This window comes from Chlamydotis macqueenii, chromosome 5, assembly GCF_036417535.1.
Source record: "Chlamydotis macqueenii isolate bChlMac1 chromosome 5, bChlMac1.mat, whole genome shotgun sequence".
In the NCBI taxonomy this organism is placed as follows: domain Eukaryota; kingdom Metazoa; phylum Chordata; class Aves; order Otidiformes; family Otididae; genus Chlamydotis; species Chlamydotis macqueenii.
Window position 1 is genome coordinate 66530342 of NC_141560.1, and position 22369 is coordinate 66552710.

General features: G+C 35.6%; 1 protein-coding gene across 2 annotated transcripts in view; it reads right to left on the reverse strand.

Moving 5' to 3' along the window:
- The window catches only part of LUZP2 (leucine zipper protein 2), a 206133-nt gene that overhangs the window by 23514 nt on the left and 160250 nt on the right, over window positions 1-22369 (reverse strand). For both annotated transcript variants that reach the window (XM_086748692.1, XM_086748690.1), the window contains 2 exons: window positions 20046-20120; window positions 15829-15993 (listed from right to left, as the gene is read on the reverse strand). In XM_086748692.1, the coding sequence (XP_086604818.1) occupies window positions 15829-15993; window positions 20046-20120 (240 nt within the window). The remainder of the gene's footprint in view (window positions 1-15828; window positions 15994-20045; window positions 20121-22369) is intronic.

Genomic DNA, 22369 nt, shown 5'->3' on the forward strand with positions numbered 1-22369 from the left:
AAAAAAAACAACTCACCAAGAGCAACAACAACAAAATCACTCCAAACCCAAATAACTCCTCCAAACCCAGAAATCAAGGACAAGATATCAGAAAACATGTAATGAAAAAAGCAACCAGTGTAATACTTAAAGAGTCATTAGAGACAAATGATAAGTAAAAAAGAGCAAATTAGTATATTTTTTTATATGTGTCTGCATGCCACTAACAACTGCAGATGGAGTTATTCATGTGAGGTTATCTCCATCTCATCTGCCAGTTTTCAATTCTTGTCACATCATAAATTGAAACTTATTTGGAACAATGAAAAAGTGTGGAGCTGATAACAATCAGCATGCTCAAAATAGCTCTCCCACAGTGTTTTGAAGTAGACAGTGCCCCTTATTTCACAGATGAGAAAACAGGAGTACAGCATGGCAAACTGCAGGATAACTTAATTAGTGGTAATAATAGGAATAGAACTTTGCTTCTTTCAGCTGGCCATGCTCCATTTTACATGGCTTACCCCACACAGGGACAATAACTGAAATAACAGTCAATCAAAAATAAGAATATTGTGGCAAAATACAGAAATAATTCTATCTCCAAACAAGTGCAAGGATTCTTTTTGGCCCTAAACATGTGAGGTGAGTGAATGCATTTTAGGCTTCCTGAGACTTCACATGCATTTAAAATATGAAGATGGAAAGAGATATAAATCAGGATGGCAAGTAAACTACAGTTTACATTCTGCATAGGAATATAAAAAACTTTAGAAATATGCTATATTAAAAAGTTAAAAAATTTAAAATATCCAACTGCAGAGCACAGGTTGTTCATCATTTGTACAAATACTATACTGCATAGCAGGGTGGGTCTGGACTTTCATTTGTATTATGCGCTAAAATATCTACCACATCAGTAGTCTGCATTTCTCAAGAGCTCCTAGTGATCTATTAATATGCACTTTGAGGGGAAAAAAATAAACAAAAAACCCAAAATCTCCAACAAACAACCAAACCTTCTTCATTAAATAATATATACATTTTAATATCTAAATGATGTATCTGGAGAAAAGCTGGGCTTTTTAATGTCTTCCTAATAGACATTCAGGCCTGCTTGCTGCGACTGGAGATTTCAGATCAGCACGAATATACCGTAAATACCTAGGCACAATGTTATTGTTTGAGGATGAAGTGTCACCTTGACCAAATTTAATTGCTTTTGGCACTTATGTAACCACTTCTGCCTTTCAACAGAATTTTTATGGAAGTCAATAACTTTCTTTCGTAGATTACTTCAAAAAAAAACCTAGCTGATGGGCTTCTGCTATTTTTGGCTATAAATTCATACTGAAACAATTTTATGCAACTCTACTGAGGCTAGTCTAATCTTAAAATCATGCATTTGAGATGATGCGTTTTCACTTTTCTCTCACTTGATTTGCAGTGGGAGTTAGACATTAACCTTTTCTTTCTGCCTTTACAGTTCTCTAGGCCAGTGCTTTGTCACACCATTTCAGAAACATGAAGGAAGATGAACCATGGAATCTCCAAATTGCATACTTTTTTTCAAATACCTTATATTTTGGAACTACAGCTGTGCTAAACTTCAGGATGGTCCAAACTATGACACTACATTCACACCTTGAAACTGAGAAGAAGGCAGTTGGTGCCCTCAAGGTTAACATTTGCACAACTGAGCTCAAGTTCTAGCCCAAGTGCTGAGCAAGAAGTACTCTGGCATCTGTAATTTACTGGATAACAGATGATGCCAGCATGTAAGTAATTAATTTGTAAGGTACTCTATAGTCACTGTATCATCCCGTGCGCCTTTGAGATTCATTCAATAGTACAGCAATTTAAAATGAATCAAAAATTGGCTAAACTCTGCAAAAATTGATGAGTGTGACATGCTACTAAAGATACTAAACATATTCATTCAAACTTTCAAAGGGAAATAACAGCAGCTATAAAGTCATCTTAAGTACAAACAAATCAGTTCTTCTGCACCTACACTTTCAGCTGATCAGTGTCAGAAATGTAATAGTTTTCCCAGTTTGTTCCCAGGGCGACCTGAACCTGCACAATTACTTGAAATTCAGAAGAATCATGTGGTATTCCGATTCAGATCCTTAATATTAATAAAGAAATAACCAGTCACCTAAACAGAGGAATATTGATATGCATCAGCATAGATATTGATACAAATTGTCGGAGAGGCTGGACTGTGTTTCTGTAAGATGTGCTATCAAGAAAAGGTTATGTTCAAGGACTGTGCAGTTCTAATGCATCTTCAGAATGAGTCTAAAATCAGAAAATTATCTGAAACCACAATATAAGACCCAATCAACTGTAGCTATTCTAAACCAAGTGGAAATCTCACTGAATTTTTAAAATAAAGGAATAAAATGTCAGAAAGGTAAGACTTCCATGTGGATAAAACACAGTTGTAGTTTTGACTAAGTATAAAATGTTCCGCATGCTGTCAGACTATTTCTGTTTTCAATGTAAATCATTCACAGAATCCCTTACTTTCAAAGGGCTGTGGAGTACATGGAAAAGGAATATTGCAAATTATGTTCTCAACCAGAAAAAATATCTTGAGGGCTGCAATCAATTTTTAACAGGTTTCCTCAGTATATAATGAGCACAAGGTCAAGACCTGGACTTCTAAAACCATGTAATAGTCACATATCCCCTTCCTCCATGGCAAAGCTTGTGAGTGAAGAGTAGAATTTTCAAAGTTTAAGAATAGGTGTTGTGGATTTTGGTTACACTTCTTGCCATAGGCAGAGCATTTATATATCTATATAGATTTGGCACAGAACATCAGAATCCTGTGTTGTGAAATGAGATTTAATCCAAAAGGTTTCCTTTGCTCTTCATACCAGTGCCATACACCCTAAGGCATAAAATATAGTGGGGCACTGGTTAAAGAAACCACATTGGAAAAGTACGTTATACATGTATAAGCATCTATTTTAGTGTTTCTCTACAAATATTCTGCCAGTATTTGACAGAATAAAAGTGCTAAATGTAAGAACGGACTACCCTCAGTTTTGATTTTCCTACCCTTGTTTCTTTTAGTTATTGACCCTCCTTTAGAAGCACTGAATGCCAGGAGCAAGGACACAACTTATAGCACAAAGCACAAAAAGAAAACAGCTCTTTTCTCTCTGCAGACAGTACACCCATGCTGGATCAGTGATAATTCAGGTCAGGTTATCAACTAGTACAAGTGTGTTGCCTTACAATGAAGGGTTTACTCCTTATTCTATTCAAATATCTTCAGTGATAAAGTATTCCATAGCCCCACATTGATCACTTCATATGCAAAATAGTTCACAAATAATAAACCCAAGCTTTCATATAAGCTTTCTTCTGAATTATACACAATTCTTAGCCACTTGAATTCAAAGGCATCCTTAAAGCTAAAAGGTTTCTTTCCTAGCGTTACCAAGATTATTTCCACACGGGCTACATGTAGCTGTATAAACACAGCTATAACCATCGGTATTTTCATTCTAATTGTACTTGCTGATGAATAGACAATCTCTACTTTGTACCAAGAATATGACCTGGCAATACAAAAATTAAAAATCAGCCACCTGTACAAAGCCCATATAATTTCAGTTTAACCTAGTGGTTGATATTTCAATTACAAACACTCCTTCATGGCAGAATTTATGACAAGAAATTGAAGTAGAAATCCTATCTTTTCTAGAATAAGGAGGAAAGAAATATGATAAATAGTTAAGGACTTCGTATCAGGAGCTACAATACAGGAGAGACGATAAGTGAAAAGTTCAGATAATTAAATGAGCCCATACTTCATGCAGTTTAAGCAACCTCATAGTAAAACAAAGTAAAGGAACTATAGGTATCAGCAAAAATCTTAAGTACTCCACAGAGGTTTAGAGAAATAGCATGCAGGGAGTGGTGTAGAGGTTGTAGATGCACTTTGCAGCTGTATTTTTATTTGAGTTCTTTAAAGAAAGTAGAAACGCTAACAACAATGTTGGCAATACCAGAGGCAGGGGAAGTGATGGCAAATATAACGGGGGAAATAGAGGAAAAAGATGTTATACTGTTGTTTTTTGCATTATAACTCCCAGGTCTGCTTGATACATGTGTGCTTCTATCAAAGAACATGTATTTTAGAATTGAACTGAAGTTTTTATTGCACTGTTTAATTAAAATATAAGGAAGCTTTCCTGTTTAAAATATATTAATCCCTTTACTGCCTGTAAGCTATTAGCTGTACTTACAAGCATAGTTTATCATCTGCTCTTGGCAAATGGGGCTGTCTTGTCCCTCACAAGTCTGCTGATATCACAAACATTCATCTCCACTCCTGCTGAGAGCTGTTCTAATCAAGTAACTAGCTACTGGAAAAATCTAAAATAGTAAAAAAAAAAAACCAAAAAAAAAAAACAAACCAAAAAAAAACCCCCAAAACCAAACAAACCAAAAAAAAAAGCAGCAAAGGTGGCATGTTGCTGGGGCTAGACAGAGCTCACTTTAAACCAGCTGGGCTGCTGGTTCTTGCATCTTCTGCTGCTTCTGCTATCTTTTCTATCAGCTGAAGCTGGACTGCTCTGGATCCTCAGGACAGCTAAATTAAAGACAGGTGGGGTTATTGTTTGCACTTTATTACTGTAATAGGAACATAAATTTGTGAAGAGAAAAAAAGAAAATGTAAAGCTCTTACTTCTCTCTAAAGTTATGCCAGTGTAATAAGAATCATACATCTCAGTCTCCTTCTACTCGATATTTGAAGGGCACTAAAACTGCAGAGAATCCATTCCTGCTATAATGCCACATATTTCCAAACTGACTGTTACACGGTCATGTTACTACGTCTAAATAAACAGCACTTGTACATAAATTCAGCCATGATGAATGCCATTATCTGTAGCTTACAGCACTCCTGTTCCAGAGGGTGTGTCTTCTGACAAATTATAAATACCTGAGATGTATCTTTGTATTCCCATAAATACAAAGTGTTTTTAAAGCTGTTCTACAAAATACACATAATCATCTTGTACTCCTAGGACCCTTTGTATAAAGTGATTGGTGAAATACTAAGCAGGCAGTTGTCATGATAAAGTCTGAAATTAAAAAAGAAAATTAAAAAACAGAACTACAATTAGAAGAATCTACATTTTGGCATCTCAACATTTTCCATAACTCTTGATCCTATGCCTAATGGTTCCTACAGCAAATATTTGAGAATAATGAAAGGTAGTCTAAATCCAAACTTCACCAAGATGGTGGCAATACTCATAGTAGAGAACAGGCAGGACTTACCAGGGGAAGAGGCAGCTGTTGGACATACTAAGCTGTTTACTAATGCATTAATTCGTTTCCACATCATTTCTTTAACCACATTTTTTCTTAGTAACTTTTGACTTAGTAGTACTTCATGTGCTTATCCGTGTCCTTTTTCTTCATCATTTTGGGCTGCTGCCTGGAGTACATGCCAGTATGCAATTTGCCAGGGCTGCACTGGAGTTCAGTCATGATATATTGGCTTGACAGGGAAAGACATTTTCATGAAGGCCCTTAAAAGTACAAAATGCATCATTCTATGTGTTTGGAAAGAGCTTAATTCACATTAGTCTAATTTAAATAATGAATAATAATGGACTGGACAGCAAAGTCCTAGAGCCTCAGGTGGCATTTTCCTCAGAGCAGCAGAATGCTTCTAGGAGCACTCAGCAGTGGTGATACAATATGCCAGATGCTAAATTATTGTGTAATGAAATTTACTGTCCTGGTCTAGATTTTTGTCTGTTCAGCTCTTTTATTTAATATATAAAACCCAAAAACTGCTTAAGGGTAACAGAGAATCGGGGTGGTTATAATTCTGCCTAGTTGAACTGTGGATAACTGAGGGAGAGCTACTGAGATTTTTTTCATCTAATGAATGTCCACATAAGAACAGGCAGAATCTGGGCTTCAGTTACACCAGATCACAACATGCAGGATAGTAAAGAAGGTCTGAATTACAAGTTTATATCTCCTTTTTTGCTGAATTTCTTATACTGATGACATGGATGAAAATATTGTCAAGGAGTTTTTATACAAGTGGCAAACTAGTAGAATAAGATTTTCAGGGTACACATCAAAATTTCTATAGAAAAACTTTTTGGCTAATATTAGGGACTAGATGTCCACAAGCTTTCCTTCTGTCCTCAGTGTATATGATGATATAACAAATTCACAATGTAAAGCAGCTTTCACTGATGCCAAAATATTACTTCAACATAGTATCAGAGACTGGGGGTAGACTTTCTTCAAGTGGCCTAGTTACTCATGAACACTTACGTCTAACGCCAGAATGCAATTAGCTCACTTGATATGGATCATTTAATTTCAAATTTCTTCTAATAACCATTTCTTTAACAGTAACTCTAGATGTCTATTGTAAATGTATCTGCAGCTAAAACAACAGGAAAAGGAAACAAATGATTAGGTTTGAAAAACTGAAGATTTTGTTGGATCATCATACATAAGTATTATTTGAGAAAAAAAGCTTGTTAATATGTTTATGCAAGTTAATTACATTAGATTTAAACCTATAATTTCACATTCCCTTAATAACAGCTAAATTTTACCACACTTTTTTTTTTTTTTTAACAAAGCAGGCAAGCTCAACTACCTAATATTTCATACTACACAAAGTTCAAGGATGGCTAGAGAGATGGGTACATACTCACTTAAAGTGAGAGTTTTTTTGAAGTTATAATACTTTGGAAACTGAAACAACGAAATAAACACATTCCTTCAGTAACAGTCTTGATTTTCTACAGCCATCGCAAGGCAAAAAGCAATTAGCTGTGGGATAATGAACATTGTATAACACTTCTTACACTTCAGAGCAGCAGTAATACACACCGTCAGAATATGCTTTATAGGCAATTACAGCCTTCCCAGATGAACAAAGCAGCTACTGAAGTTACAGTCACAGACATGAACGTCTGTGTTTTCAGGAAGACAAAGCTAAAGATGCCCAACCCCAGATGAGTTACAGACCCCAGGAGGACCAACTCAGAGAAGCTGGAACTCTTCTGAACCACAAGCTGACTTTCATAAATGAGGTCACTTGGATAAATACTTTTCCTTTTGAGACTTCGACTTTTTTCCCCAGTCATGCCTTAAAGGAAGGATTTCTTACTGATTTAAGAAAAGGTAGGAATCCTGGAAGAATAAGCTTTTCCAAAATAAACTCAATTTGCTTCAAATTATCTGTTTCTTTAAGTCCCTTCTTATAAAGAGAGTTGTTCTTTATAAAAAAGAAAAAATCTGATAATGTGATTACCATCATGACCACAATTCCATCAGAGATAAGGACTATAATTTTTCAAAAGATATGAGAAAATAGGATTCCATAAATAATCCGTAAACTACCTCAAAATACTTAGTAATAAAAAAGATTCAAGTCTTATTATATGACTCAATTTTTCACTGCTTCAAACATTCAATTTAGGTACCATCCATTTAACTTTTAAGGGTTTGAACAAATATAAGCCTGATACTAAAAGGTCTTTCGTTTTAGCTGAATGTCTGCTTTTCCATTATATGAGAGCACATTCCTTCAGACTATGGTACCTTCTTAATGACAAGAAAATAACATTTTATTAATTATTTTTTATTTTACATTTTACATATTTCATTTATTAGTATTTAAATAAAATAATAAATGCAGAATACTGGGGAGCTTAACAATTCTGGAAGATGATGAGACTTCACATGTAGGCCAATAAATTGCTCAAGATTAAACTGAACTTGAACACCTTGGGTTTATCACCAGTCCATTTTGCATTTCTTACGCTTTATAATTCAATGTAATGTTTTTAAACAAATTGCCAGCAAATTCCTATTAATGGTCAAAATGCCCAGAGTCAATGAATATTTTCTTTGTGAATATTTTCCAAATCACATCTTTGCTCAAATCAAAGGAAAAGATCACTTAACTATCTCTAATGTTTCCCATTTTGTTCCATATACACATATCAAGTGAAACTTTGTAACAGTAGATTAACAATACATATTGTATACAGGATACCAGCATTAATAACTTTCAAATAAATTTTTAACAGATCCTTGGGTAGCAAAATTCCATTGGGAGCACTTTTGCTGCTGAACATCACAGCAAGCCTAAGACTGCTCTAGCATGAGGTCTGGGTTTGGACTAAGCAGAATTTGTGAAGATGAATGTAAACTGTTCGTGCTAATCCCCAGGTGTATGTGAGACCATTAACTATACTTTAACAATCTGGGTTTTTTTTATATTATTTTTTTTAAAAAATCCTTAAGAAATTTAAATTTTATATACTCCTATCCCTTTTCAACCACTGTCAAGTAGTAACCCACAGTATTTTTGAGACATACTAGGTATTAAATTGTGGGAGACTTTAAAGAAATATCTAATAAGTAGAGACATTAATTTAAAAAGGAGATTTTTGGAGTGACATTTTGGAATATTTTTCATACACAGGCAAACTGATCTGCAGTTAACAGCCACAAAAAGTGCAGTAACAAATGGTTGCCAGTTACCTCTTCAGCCCATTAGCCCATTGCTAATTTCAGAGTTGAACCCTGGAGTAATGGGCCAGTCCAGCTACTTAGACTCTGTAACAAAGAGGAGTGAGGCCAAACAGTTAATGAAAGGAAGATAATTATAAAGATCGTATCACTAAAACATGAAGGAGAATTATATTGGTTTTGAGTTATGGACTAAATAAGAGATGCCAGGTGCTTTTTTTGCAATTTCCCTTGATTGTACTCAGTTGAAAAAAAACCTCTCTAATTTACTATCAAGATAATGTGCTAATAATGAAGACTTCTTTAAAGTAAGTAATAAAAGCAAAGAGCTTCAGCTTTCAATTTAATGATCTCTGGTGTTAAACGTTTTCAAGCATGCAATAAAATTTTATTAAAAATTAGTCACTGAAGAAAAAGGGCTGTAGAAAAAGTTCTGTGGAAGCTTGCTGAGGCAACAGCAAAAGCATACTCAAATCTGAAGCGAATTCTGGAAAATAAAAGATCTGAAGAGTTGCGATATTCTGATGAATCATCTTTAACAACAATACAAGGCTATGGTTGCCACCTAGTTGATCATAATGAGAATGAAAGTCTATAAGCCCAAGGAGAGCTATAAAAAGCAGAACAGGAGAGATTTACATGAAGAAATGGGTCATGCTAGTCATGCTTCTGCAATTAAATTACCTTTTATCTTTTTAAAAACAGATTTCTTACTACATTAGCCTTACAGATACTCATAGTATCTGAGATTTCTATGGTAAGCTCCTTAGAAGGAGATACACATTCCTTACTCTCTTAGAAATTAAATTCTAAAACAATGGATGTTGTCATTTTTCAGTGCTATTTTATTCTCATAATGTTTATGAGTTAGGAAAGGCTTATACGACTGTACGTCATTGCTGCTTATTACAAAATGTGGGTGACTCTGCATTTAGTAATTGCCTTTTTCTTTTTTTTTTTAATTACAGTTTTCCAATCCCCATGCTGAATGCAATAACCTACAGGTCACTGAAACCGCAGGTGTCAGTGATATCTCATTAACTCTGGCAGAAGCCAAGTCTGAGGCAACAAAAGCAGAAAAGCACTGAGGTGCCACAGAGGCTGACTTCCTAAAGCTTTAATGGAGCACACATCTACTCACTGCCCTCAACGCTCTTGCTGTTAACTTATAGCTGACCACAAATATTTTGTGCCTTTAGGTTCAACTTCTGTTTCCTCTGATAGAGTGATCAGGATACACACTACTTTTTTTTCTCTACAATTGTGAGCATACAATTAATTTCCAAATAAATCCAAGGACACCATGCTATATCTGTATTGGCTTGTATTATCCTGGAGCTCAATTAAATAAAAAGTTTTGCTCTATTCGTTTTTCAGAATTAGATAGAATTTTCATTTGCCACAGCAGCCAACAAAACAGGCTTAATTTTGATTCAAAATCAGTCACTGTTTCATGTCTAACTTTATAGTTTGTGATCTTCTTGAAAGACACCCTTTAAAAAAAAGCTTCCTCAGACAACACTGGACCCTCTGCTTTCTGTGATCTGAATACTCATTTTTTAAGGAAAGAGATAGCGTAATGAGGTTTATTGTTCTTAAGTTTAAGGAAGGAACAGATGTCAGAAGAGACTACTTAACTAGACAAAATGAGAGAATAATGTTGAAAAGGAGTAAGTTAGGAGAACTAATGAGTAGCATTTAGCAACAAAGAATAAGAGAATGAAAGAAAGCAGGGAAATTGAAAGAAAAAAAATGTAATACTAGAGCCTTTTTCTGAAATACCAGATAGACACGGGGAATGATTTGGGCAACAGCAAGGAAGTATGCGGGAAAAAAAAAAAAAAAAAATCAATGGAAAATTGGAAAAGAATCACAAATAGTTTACATTTTAAAGCTTTGTTTTTCCAAAGTCACGACACAGTGATTATGTTACCAAATGGGTATGCTTACTGTGAATTTTGGATATCTGAGTTATTTCACTACTATATTTTTAAATTCAGACTAGCATTTTTATTTTTCAGAAGTCCATTTGCCCATCTTTGTGCCTCTGGGGTGGGGCAAGATTTGGGGTGCTTCCTGACATAATGCCACAATGTCTAAAGATAAGTGTAATTTCTAAAGAGAAATAAATTCCAAATTATGTTTTCAGCACCTTACACAGAGGTCACCCTGAGTAAAAATAATCAGACACATTAGAAAAGCTTTCAGTGTCTTAATCTTTGTAAGTCCATAATTGTATTTGTGTTGTTTCATATGTTCTTGAGCAAAGAATTTGCAATTGCTTTGTTCAAAGGGTCAGAACCTTCATTTATACTGGAATATTATGATAAATTATATGAATCGTAATAGCTCTGATTGTAGAAAACAGAAATTATTTCCTTAAGTAATTTGTTCTGATTCAGGTTTCTTTCTTGACCTAGAAAAGGAGATAAATGAGATGATACATTGCTCCATTCAGCTGTTTAATTTTTCATGAATCTGAAGCTATTCTGCTAGTTTCCTAGGATGTACAAAAACATTCTTAAAAAGACAATTGAAAGAAAATTTGTTCACTCTTCATAAACACAGGTTGGGTCCAACCTACACATTCCAGATTTCTTCATTCCTTCAAAATGTGTTTGTATATTTTGAGAAACATACACATACAACTATTTTCTTTTTTTCAAATTTCTAGTCAATTAAATAATTATACTATCCCACAGTATTATCAGTAATACGATAGTTGTATAACTAATATTTAGTACAAATACTTAACTATTGTATTATTATTTTATGTAAATATTTATACCAATCATTTCTACCTGTGTAGAATGAAATTAATGAGGTCTAGAGCCTAAGAAATATTCTGGGTTCTCAGATAAATCATAGATCCTTTATAAATAGTTTTTTTAAAAAAAAACTTCAAAGCCCCTGATGAAATCAGTGAAGAAGCTAAGACTCTTGACACTATGATAATCTTATTTTTTCAGCAGGCTTGCTCTGTGTCTGTAGCGGATGCTCAGTATCTATGTACTCAAAATAACTGTGAGCTTAAATTTAACTTAAATACATTACTTCTGTACTGACACAGAAATTCAGCCTCTTAATTTCCTGTATGGCTATTTCAAAATGCTTGCCAGACTCTCCCTTGTTTTTGACCAGCTTTTCAGGCTTGGACCTTCTTTGGACACTCTCACAAGCTATCCTCATTTCTGCTCCAACAAGAACACTTTCTTAGGCTTAATAAAGATATAAAGTTTCCCAAGTTTACTTTAATAAGGAATGAATGAAGTACTTATTTCCAGATAAAAGGAGGATGGCCCACAGTATTTTAACTTTTCTGAATTTTTACACTGATAAATGTATGCTGGCATCCACACTATTCATAATATATGTGAGGCAGAGGCAATGGCTCCTTGCAGCAGTTTTTACCACAAAAGTGATGCATTTTCTTGTGAGATCTTTAAATCTTTTGAAAATGGAGTAGTAGTTCCCCTTTCAATCTGGACTATACATTTCTACAGAAGGACAGTTTTTATTCTTATTTAGCCTGTGTTTCCTCCACCAAGACTAGGGCACTGAGGTAGCATCTACAGGTGGTCTTTCCACCTACGCTATATACGAGAGAGGGTCTTACTCTTCACAGTTTGAAATCCATGTGTATTTCCACTCTTAAAAGAGTGCAGTTCACAAAATACACAAAAACCACAGGGCATTTATAATGAAGGAATTCATTTGGGGAATAGATGAAACAATCTATTTGCCTAATGCAATAACACTATAGAACAAAATAGTCACTATTATTCCGGTATCTGTGCCACTGTATTTCCCATTATTTGCATATTCAACATTGCTACTGGAAATAGACTTTTCGTCTGTTTCACTTCTGATTTTGGTTTGCCATTAGTTTTCCACAGGGTTACTAAAGCTTATTTTGCTGCATTTGGAGGACAGGTTACATTACATTACATTGCACAGCCAAAGATATTTGAATGATAGTTTGTTTTTTTTTTAAATAAAGTATAATGTTAATCTTTTTCAGAAAGAGGAATTAAAGCAAATGGAGTAAGAATGCTTTCCATCTAGTAACTCTGTATAAATTCACAAAGTTGGTTGTTACGCTGAGATACCGTAAGTGCCGAAAATGTCTCAATGGGAAGTCAATACCAGTGCTCTGATTCACTGATTATACCCACATTCCCCACAGCAGGAAGCCTAGGAAATGTTAACATTTCCATCTATTAACAATACGCTAAGTACTGGGGAAAGCAGAGTTTCAGTCCTCCTCCTTTCCCTTAATTTTTCCCTTTCCTCATCACCTCTGTAATGGGAATGAGAGAAGAAAATAGCTGTGACAAAAACCAGTCCGACAACTCTCGGCTACTTTGAAAGCATTTTCCACTGGCAGGACATAGAATGCTTATTGCTGTGACATTACAGTACCAAAGAAACTGTACAATAGCAATAATTGTCAACAATCCAGAAAGTTAAAGACCTCATAGTTGAGGATTCATGATCAGCCTTCTGGTTATGCTTGGTTTTAGTTGTCAGTGGCATTGCACTTGTATGCAGAGCCCTAAATCCATTTGTAACGGTCAATTCTTCCAGCACCAGTACTGGAGTTATGACAGGTACATGACAGGTAAGGTGGTTTTGGTCTGAAATATTAATGCCAATTCAAATGGAAAATTCTGTATTTTACACTGTTGTACATTGTAAATATTAACTCGTTTAAGACATGTCACAAAACACACCTCAGACTGATACTGCTTTTGGTCACTTTAAGGGAACTTTCCTATGATTTAAATACAAGAATTTTCCATTACTACTCACTCTTCCAAATTACTGAGCTATCCAGAAAAACAATTTTTTTTTTTTTTTTGCACTGATTCAGGCACTTCCATGGGCTGATTTCCACTGATTTTTTAAACCCGATTTATGCTTTATATCACAGTCTCTAGAAAGACCAAAATACCTCACTAGGAAATCAACTTTTAAAATGAGCCTAGCCAAGACATTTGGCAATTTGCTTTCTTAATTATTCTTTCTACACCATGTTCTTACGTTAAATATAATCTTTAACAAGCACTCGGGAATTATGGTTACCGATTATGAATACAAATATACAGTTATACACCACATGATGTACCCTTCAATGGGTTTAAAATAAGTTTGACATTTTTAGAAGCAATTTTTAGGCTAGATAAAAATATCTTTGAAATAATATATTTACCAGCAAATCATCATTTCTTTCCTGAAGGTGAAACTGCTGCTTATCAGACATGAGAAGATGCTTAAGTGCTGCTCATCTGAAGTTCCCATTTTTACATACAAAAACATATTTAAGTAATCACACACATTTATATTCACCTGAAAATACTAGCCTGGTATATCAAAATGTTTATGCAAATCTAATAAAAAAGAAAGCTATACATCTGTAGTTAGAGTGAGTTGGTTTGTAAGAGGAAGAAAAAGCCAAGGAAAAGACACATAAGAATGGATGTCATTGTAAAAAAAGCCTTCTATAACACAGCTCAAGTGCAGAGGATATAATTCAGGACTGTGATTCTTTGACAACCTATTTTAGAGCAGCAGATTTCAGTGGTTTTATAATCATAGATAATGCACAGATTTATAATAACGAAGTGTCAATGTGTGAGGGAAGAGGATTGCAGACCATTATTTTCTCAGACATTTTCATGGCATATGCCAAGTGCAGAAAAATGTGAGCAACGTCTATTAAAGAGGCAGTATCACTTGTTCAAGCACTTTGGGATACAGAGGACTAAAATGCTGTTTCTCAAAAGGCTGGAGCACGGAAATACCGATACATTTTACAAATAGGAACAATAAACGCAAAAATCTATATGATAACGGAAAAAAGAAGGAAGAGTATTCTGTGCAGTAGAGTATTCTGAGTATTCTGATTAAAAATCTAATTCAATCTCTACACTGTATTCCAATTTCCTTCATCGCACTATAGTGATGCCTGTAAAACCAAGGAGGCCTCAAATGCTTCAAAGGCTCTGACCCTATACCAGTCTTAAACACAGGCATAGTGGCTTGTTGGGCCATATCCTTCAGTACACCTGTGCTTTCATGACAGAGCCATAAACACTTCCAACCTGAAGAGAAGGACAATAAGAACAAGATAGACAATTCTACAGCCACATTGACTACGAAAAATGCCCTCCTGAGATCCCTGAGTGAAGCTCAGCCTGCATGACCTACAAAAGAAGAGTCTATTCTCCTGTAGAACATAGAACCAGTGCTCTTAATCTGTATAAACGCTAATACCCCCGTGTGCTGCTATTGATCAATACAGTGCTTTGTCTCCAGAGGCAATGATTTTGGCAAATCAAAGTTTCTTCCTGTGAAACAGTTATTAAGGAACCAACAATAAGTTTTATAATTATACTCTGCTTTCTGAAATTATATTTCAATTCTGATTACATACAGAAAGATTACTAATTTTTGGCTTCAGCCTCTGTGCTAATAGTGAGTATCAACAGCTGCCATATAAAAATTACAAGTTAGCAATTCCTATCTGTATTTCACGAAAGAGTTTTGGAATTTAAGGAGGACATTAAAGTGTCCTTCAGTCATTATTCTGTAAAACATCCTTTCTAATTGAAACCACAGATTTCTTCTAGAGCTATTGAATCAAGTGAATACACGAGCAAAATACAACCCTGGAGATGAAAATTATCAGGACAGTTGTTAATCACTGTAAATATTGACTGTATTAAAACACTTTAATCTACTGGATCAAAACACATCAATTTTTTTCTCACGCTTTCTCCTAACCTGTCCTTCCCATCTTGCATGACTGGAATATTCCCTATGGCCTATTATCAATTCCATAGATTCCTTTTGGCAAATTTGATTTGGGTGTCCCAAACTATTTTACAGTTTTAAATCAGTCTTTTTCACTAAAAAAACCACCCCACGATAAGCACAAACTGTCTTACTGTTTAGTGCTATTTTACCACAAGCTCACTATCAGTGTCTGACAGGTAAATAATCCTACGAATTAGCATCCTCACTTACTTTAGATGCAAACCAATCTTCCTTGTAGATTTGTTATGCAGACATGGTACATTTAGCAAGTGATTCAAAATTATTTTGATCCTCAGCAAAAAAAGTAGCTGCTTCCCAACTTTAAAACCAGTTTATTGACATCAGAAACAGGCTTAGAATTAGCCTCAAAATTCATCCTAATCTTTCAATGAATTTAAAATCCTCCTTAGTTCCAGTTTGATGCTCTTACAGGACAAACTTTCAAAGATATTTTTAAAGAAATGAGAGAGGAAACCATACCTTGGTGCTTGTCACTTGAAATGGAACTTTTGAGCCCTTTGTAACTGGGGATGTCAGCTTCTCAGCTGGTTTTGAAGGGATTATATTCGTAGCGGGAGGCTGATTGTGCAGAACGGAAGACAGGCAAAGCTGCACGGTCTCCTTCAGAGCTTTCAGCTGTGACTCCTGGGGAAAATAAGAAATCATCAGTTCTCTAAGATGTATTATTATGAACAAAATTGCCTGCTTTTTCTCTCTGCATTAAACCAAACATTTATCAGCAGCTCCTGCTTCTTCTTATCAACAGAAGAAATTAATGCTGTTTAAAGCAAATTTTTCATATGGTCAGGTTACTGTGCATTACAAACCAAACTGCCTAGGAAGCTATCGCACTCTTACCTTTCCTCCATGCAATTTTATCCACATTGACTATTGCAAATAACTATTAAATATTATTTCATCTGAAAAGAAACAAAAAATACAATCTACCAAATATCATACAGCGTCCAGAATGTTATATGTAGTAGTTACAGAGAATAAACGTTCACAAGTATTGCAAAGATGCAAACTTCACATGGAACTTTGTTTATAAGGTTCAGAAAAATTGGTATTTTTCCACAGGTTATAAAGACTGGTTTTAATCCAATAAAGATTACTTCCCTCATGAACATATTATGCTGTTGAAGTGTACAGTAAATAAACCGTATGTCTTTTCATCAGTTAAGAATTAGGATTGTCCAGCTCCATTACTGTCCATCAAGCCAAACTAAAACTTTTAATTGTGAAGTGCTTGCAACTCATGTTAGAACACTGCTGTTCTACTCACAGAAACATAGATATATTATTTAAAATAGCAGTTTGTCATTGAAATAGGCTGAGACAGTAAGAACTGTGAGATAACTATGGCAGTGACAAAAATCTCATTTTATATCTCTGCTCCATCACAGCAAGACCCTTAGAGTCAAACGCTAGATATCGAGGTAACTTTCTTATATTCATTTCAGAGAGAGCTGGGCAGCATTTGGCCTTAAAAAAAAAAAAATCTTGCTCTTATTATTTATATTAAGAATGTACCTATAAATACAGGCTACATCAGCACATTTCAACCCTTTTTTTTTTTTTTTAAATATATATAAATCAAGGTATACCACGGCAAAAGTTGATGCAAAAAATGTATAAGTAACATTACACACTACATACTATGCACGTGAAATATTACATATCTAATATAAAAATATTCCATAGTTATACAAATCCTAAGCAATAGTATTCAGCATACACCACCTTGTTTTAGTTTATTTGCTAAAAGCATTTTTTAGAATTCAACAAATATTCCATGTTTTAGATCAGATAAACTTCCTCTGAACTGGAAACAGGGAATGTACCTCATAACTGGCAAAATCTGAGTGTTTCATTAAAAATAAACAAAAACAGTTAGTGGGGTACATTTCAACAGTAGGATAAAAGACTACTAATGCACAGCACAAGAAGGAAAATCAAAGAAATAGGAGATGGAATGGAGTTTGGTTTGTTTGCTAACAGACAAAACTGAATGTCTTTCCCTTAAGATGTGCACAGTGAGGAGGAATGCTAGATTATCATCAAAGAGGACAGCACTTTGTATGAATTACTTATTAAAATGTACAAATCTTGAGTCAGATTGGTATGTCCCCGACCTAATGGCCATGTAAAAGGGAAAGAATTACTTTATCCATCTGACTTGGGGATCTTTTAATTTCTACTTGGCAACAGAAGACCTTAGCATACTTCTTTTCATGTAATATGTCTTTTCCTCTAACTTTTCCAGAAGTGACTGCACAGAGAACATAAATTACCATTTGACATAGTCAGAATAAGCTCAGATACCAAACTGACAGAGGTAGCGTACCCTCTAATTTTGCTTGAAGATATGAACCCAGCCATTATAGCACTGTATGACTCTAGTGCTCCCTGCAAATCACACTGATCTGAAACCATGCTCCTTTCATCCAGAAATCCCTCTGGATAATTTCTCATCCTCCCACCTCTGCCATCCAGTGCTTGTTCTGCCTTGGCTACAGTCAGACATTTCACCGTTCCAAAGGTAAAAGCAGTATAGGTTATTTTGTTTTCATCCTGTGGGTAGCAAAATCCAATTTTGACTTTCCTGATAGGAGATATAAAAATGGGCAGCCCGAGAGTACAACTTAAAGAAACACTACTGGAACCAGGCATGTCATTTGACAAAGTTCTCAATAACCCTGCATAGATGTGACTGAGGTCAAAATAGCCTGCTTGCTGGTCAAAATACTACCAACATATGACTCATGTCTTCAGATTTCCCAGATCTGTTTATACTCTTGTCATGTGGTTGGATTGAATATAGAATAATCTGGGCTGTGGTAATGCAAAATTTGTCAGTCTTCCAAGGGTCCATTGCAGGAACTAGAAAAGTGCTGTAGTGTAGTCTTATGAAAGACACTACATCCACTGTCAGCACAACCTAATATTTAATAGAAACCTCTGAGATCCTCTCAAAAGGAAAATACAAATTAATGCCTATTTATGGGCACAGCTTGAGATTCAATCACTGAATTATTCATTTCAAATACAGTTCCTGTTCCAAAAACGGATATTGTTTTACATACTGCTTCCATTCCTGTAGTTGAAACTGTGAGATAACATTGTCAAAACAGTTGAGGCCAAGTCTTTGCTGAAGACATGGATGGACCGTTGGCCATCTCAAGTTCTCTGCAGTTCACAGTTCATAAAGAAAAGCTCTTAACCAGAGGAAAACAGGTATCTATAACTTAAATGGTCTTATTACCCTGCAGTTAGAACTAGTCAAACATGAGTATTTCTAGTCTCATAAAACTGTCTCACAATTCTCACTGATATGAGCGTTTGTCTTTTTCCTTCATTTGCACTGCTTTTTTTTTTTTAATTCCTGCTTGCCATCTCCACTGCACTTTAGCAGAATGTAAGCAATGATGCCATCTAAAGACTCTCTTGATGATATGCAAGATGGCAACATTGGGCTTCTGGTAAGCTTACAGAACCATAACTGAGCCCTAAATTAAAATTCTATAATACTTAACAGGAAAGAAACAAAGGGTCAGAGAAGTCAGTGGGGCGTATTGCAAATCCCCTTTTAATTTGCAGACAGAATCCCTTAATAGCATTCTCATTAAAAGTTCCTGATGTTGAATGTTCTTTGCTTTCTCCTTCCCAACTCTCTGCATTATAGTGAATAACTAAATTTAGAAGATATTTACGGGAAGCACTGTTCTCTTGCCATTGACACAGACAGTATATTGGCACTGGTGAGAGACCACGCCTGTGAGTGTTATACAACAAAAGAAGGAACATGTTTAATTTTTAAATTAATATGTGGAGCAGCTCCATTCAGTGTACTATCAGGAAACACATGATATATTACCAGGTGCACACACAGGTTTGAATAATGCTACTGCGAGCATTGCTTACAGGGATGACATTTTGCAATGATGGATGCAAATTCTCACTGAAAAGGATTATTTCAGTCATTGCAATATTGAAGCTTAAAGAAAGAAGCTTAAAGATTTGCACTTTTAGTGCAAATGACATACTTATAATGGAACCTGAAAACACTAGAAAAAAAAAACAAGCCAAAAAAGTAGTCTTGGATAGCATATTGAAGTTTTTTCCTTTCTGATAAACTGCTTCCCTATTGCATATTTTCTTCCCAGCTACCCTAAACCTAGGAGAAAGCTCCCCTGTTGCACAGCTGACAGGAGTGGACATGTCCTCCTGTGTCCCCTTCCTGGGATTCCCCACAGCCTTCCTGACACGGGTGGGCCCCTCTGCCCGCAGAATAATTAACTCCTGTCACATCAGTCCCACCTCACAAGAGGCTGACTCATTTCTATACTGGATCCTACTCGGAACTATGACTAAAGCTCAGATAAAAATTGCATGGGTTACAGGCACATTCTCGTTAGCGTACTTTTGCACATAGAGAATTGTAGCATTTGGCTTTCTCTGAGTTTTTGAGATGTTTCTTTCTAATTTGATCGCCCTTCTCTTAAATAACTCTGCAGCTGTACTTCACTTCATGCATCATAATTAGTTCCACTGTTCTCAGTAGCTTTACTCCCAGGTATATGCAATTAACTATGCATCTAAATCATTGCAAGACTTTCATTTGTTTTTGTCAAATTACACGGAAATGTTCACAGTTGATAGAGATAAACACGCTTACATTACGTTACACTTCTTACTTTGTCAAGGGCTGCCTTTTCCAATTCATCTTTTGCAACTGCTAGTTTTTGCTCCAGATCTGTCAGCTGTTGTGCCTGTGGGAATAAAGAAGAAAAAGCTGATGCAATCTACAATGCGTTTTTTCCCCATAACATTTCAAGCAGTGCCTGTGAGAGAAGAAAGGATATAAATTTTACAAGTAATATATACGAATTGGGTCAGAATTTCTTGCAAAAACACCAGGCCTCGTGGGAGTTCTTTTTCATGAGAAAAAGTGTAATTTTATGTGAGAACTAGGATCAAATTTCTCCATTTACGTGAATGCAAGTTTACTGTAATTTCCATGCCAGAAGCAAAAGTAATTCCATACTATAAAGAATTATGCCACAACAATCCAGAAAATTCAAAGTATTCAAAGTTTTCATCATTTTGTTGATTTAGCTGACTTCTGTTTGTAGTTTGAAACACTATTTTGTAGTTTTAAACATTGAGATGGTAACATTAATGTAACTGGAAATAAATAGAGAAATTAGAAAACACCCAAATGTTCATGCATGCAGACACCTTATGAAATGCTACTATCTGCTGGTAGACAAGGAACAAACTCCAGATTTGTTTCTCTACCTCCTTCTCTGGAGATCGCAAAGGAAAATTCACAAGAGCAGCTAGTTTTGCAACTACATAGTGAGAAAGCATTTGGGGAGGTTTGTGTTTCACGTCAGCATCAGGCAAGCAGCACACAGCCTGTGAGGAAGGACTGTTGGCTTTTTACATGACATAACATCATTTCCCTGCACAGTCCTTCAGGAGGAGATCTGGCCTTTTACAACGTATATGAAATGTACTGAGTGCTGGGGTTCAGAAGATCCTTTTAAATACTCAAATAAATAAAGACAATAATCTCTGCCATTTCCTAGGAGCTAGATACACTCAGACTGCTCACTTGAGGGAAATACATGCTCTGCAAGAACTTTGCATTTCAGGGAAGCAGGAGCTCCCAGATTCCTGCGGTTCTCAGCCCTGTCATTAATCGCACATTACCATGCAACCGAAAGGATTAAGGTACAGGTTTCTTTTACTGCAGTATTTGCGAAAACAGCTCCCTAATTTTTTTCTATGTTTGTGAGGGGAACCATAGAGAGAGACACTGGACTAACGAGTTCTCTTTTCTCTCTGAAATTCTGATTAGGTAATACACATTTTGTGCATACAGAATAATTGGATCAAGTTCTCATTTCTCAGTAGAAAAGAAACACATTTTCATTTTGACCAACTATTTGCAAGCACCCTTTCCCTCAGCACCACCCCATGCTCCCCAGGATTCTGAAGCTCACCCCGAGCCAGATACTGTTCTCTTGCCAGACTTTGCAAGATCACACGCACTCTGCTGACTGTAGCATAGCTTAATACGTAGCCACACAATGTTAATGCTGTTTAATATAAACCCTACAAAGTGTGGCTAACTTGGTCTCTGTGTTGGGGCAACAACCACAACTTCCAGAAGATATCATAGCTGACGTGTATTAGCTTAGGCAAGCCTGTAGTCCTCAGCAGATGCCTCAAGTGATGTTTATTAGCATTAGTCATAGGCTGCACTGGTCGATAAAAAGCCTGCAATTTCACTTCCCTGCTCGGGTAAAGAACAACTTAGTCGCATTTTAAAACAGGATTAGGCATTTATGTGTGGATTTATCAGAGCAGCCACAGTTTCATTAGTCAAACCCATGCACGATTAGGCAATCTTCCTTCAAAGCAGAAGTCAACTGCTCGCTCAGACGTGGAGAAGTCTCTTGCGAAGGCAGTCCCTAATTTCCACCGCATCACACTTCTTACAGCTGGTACCAGGCACTATCCCATACACAACATGCAGATCAGACCACTGGTTTGGTTCTCGAGTCTGGCAGCAGAGCATCCAATACAGAAAGAAGCCTCTCATTTAATTTGAATTTGCACTGGACTTATTGCTGGCTTATTAGAGAAAAAAAAACTTACTAATATATATGAATTTTTCCAGATTTCAGTAACATCTGCATTTGTCACTAAATATAGGACATATCACTTACAAAATACATGGTCCCAGTCAATGTTTGAAAGACTGAACATTAAGCTTGGCTCTATCTGATGCAGAGAGAGTTCTCATTAGACACTAGAACTAGATAAAGTAATTTCTCACATCATTAATATTTTAATTATAGCTACTTATTAAACTATTTTACCATACAGATATACAAATTAATATCTTTTTCAACTAACGAGAACCAAGATTTGAAAAACAACATATATAATTAAATTATTTGAATTTCTATTAAAAAGGAAATAATAGAAAATAGTATTTACATGATAA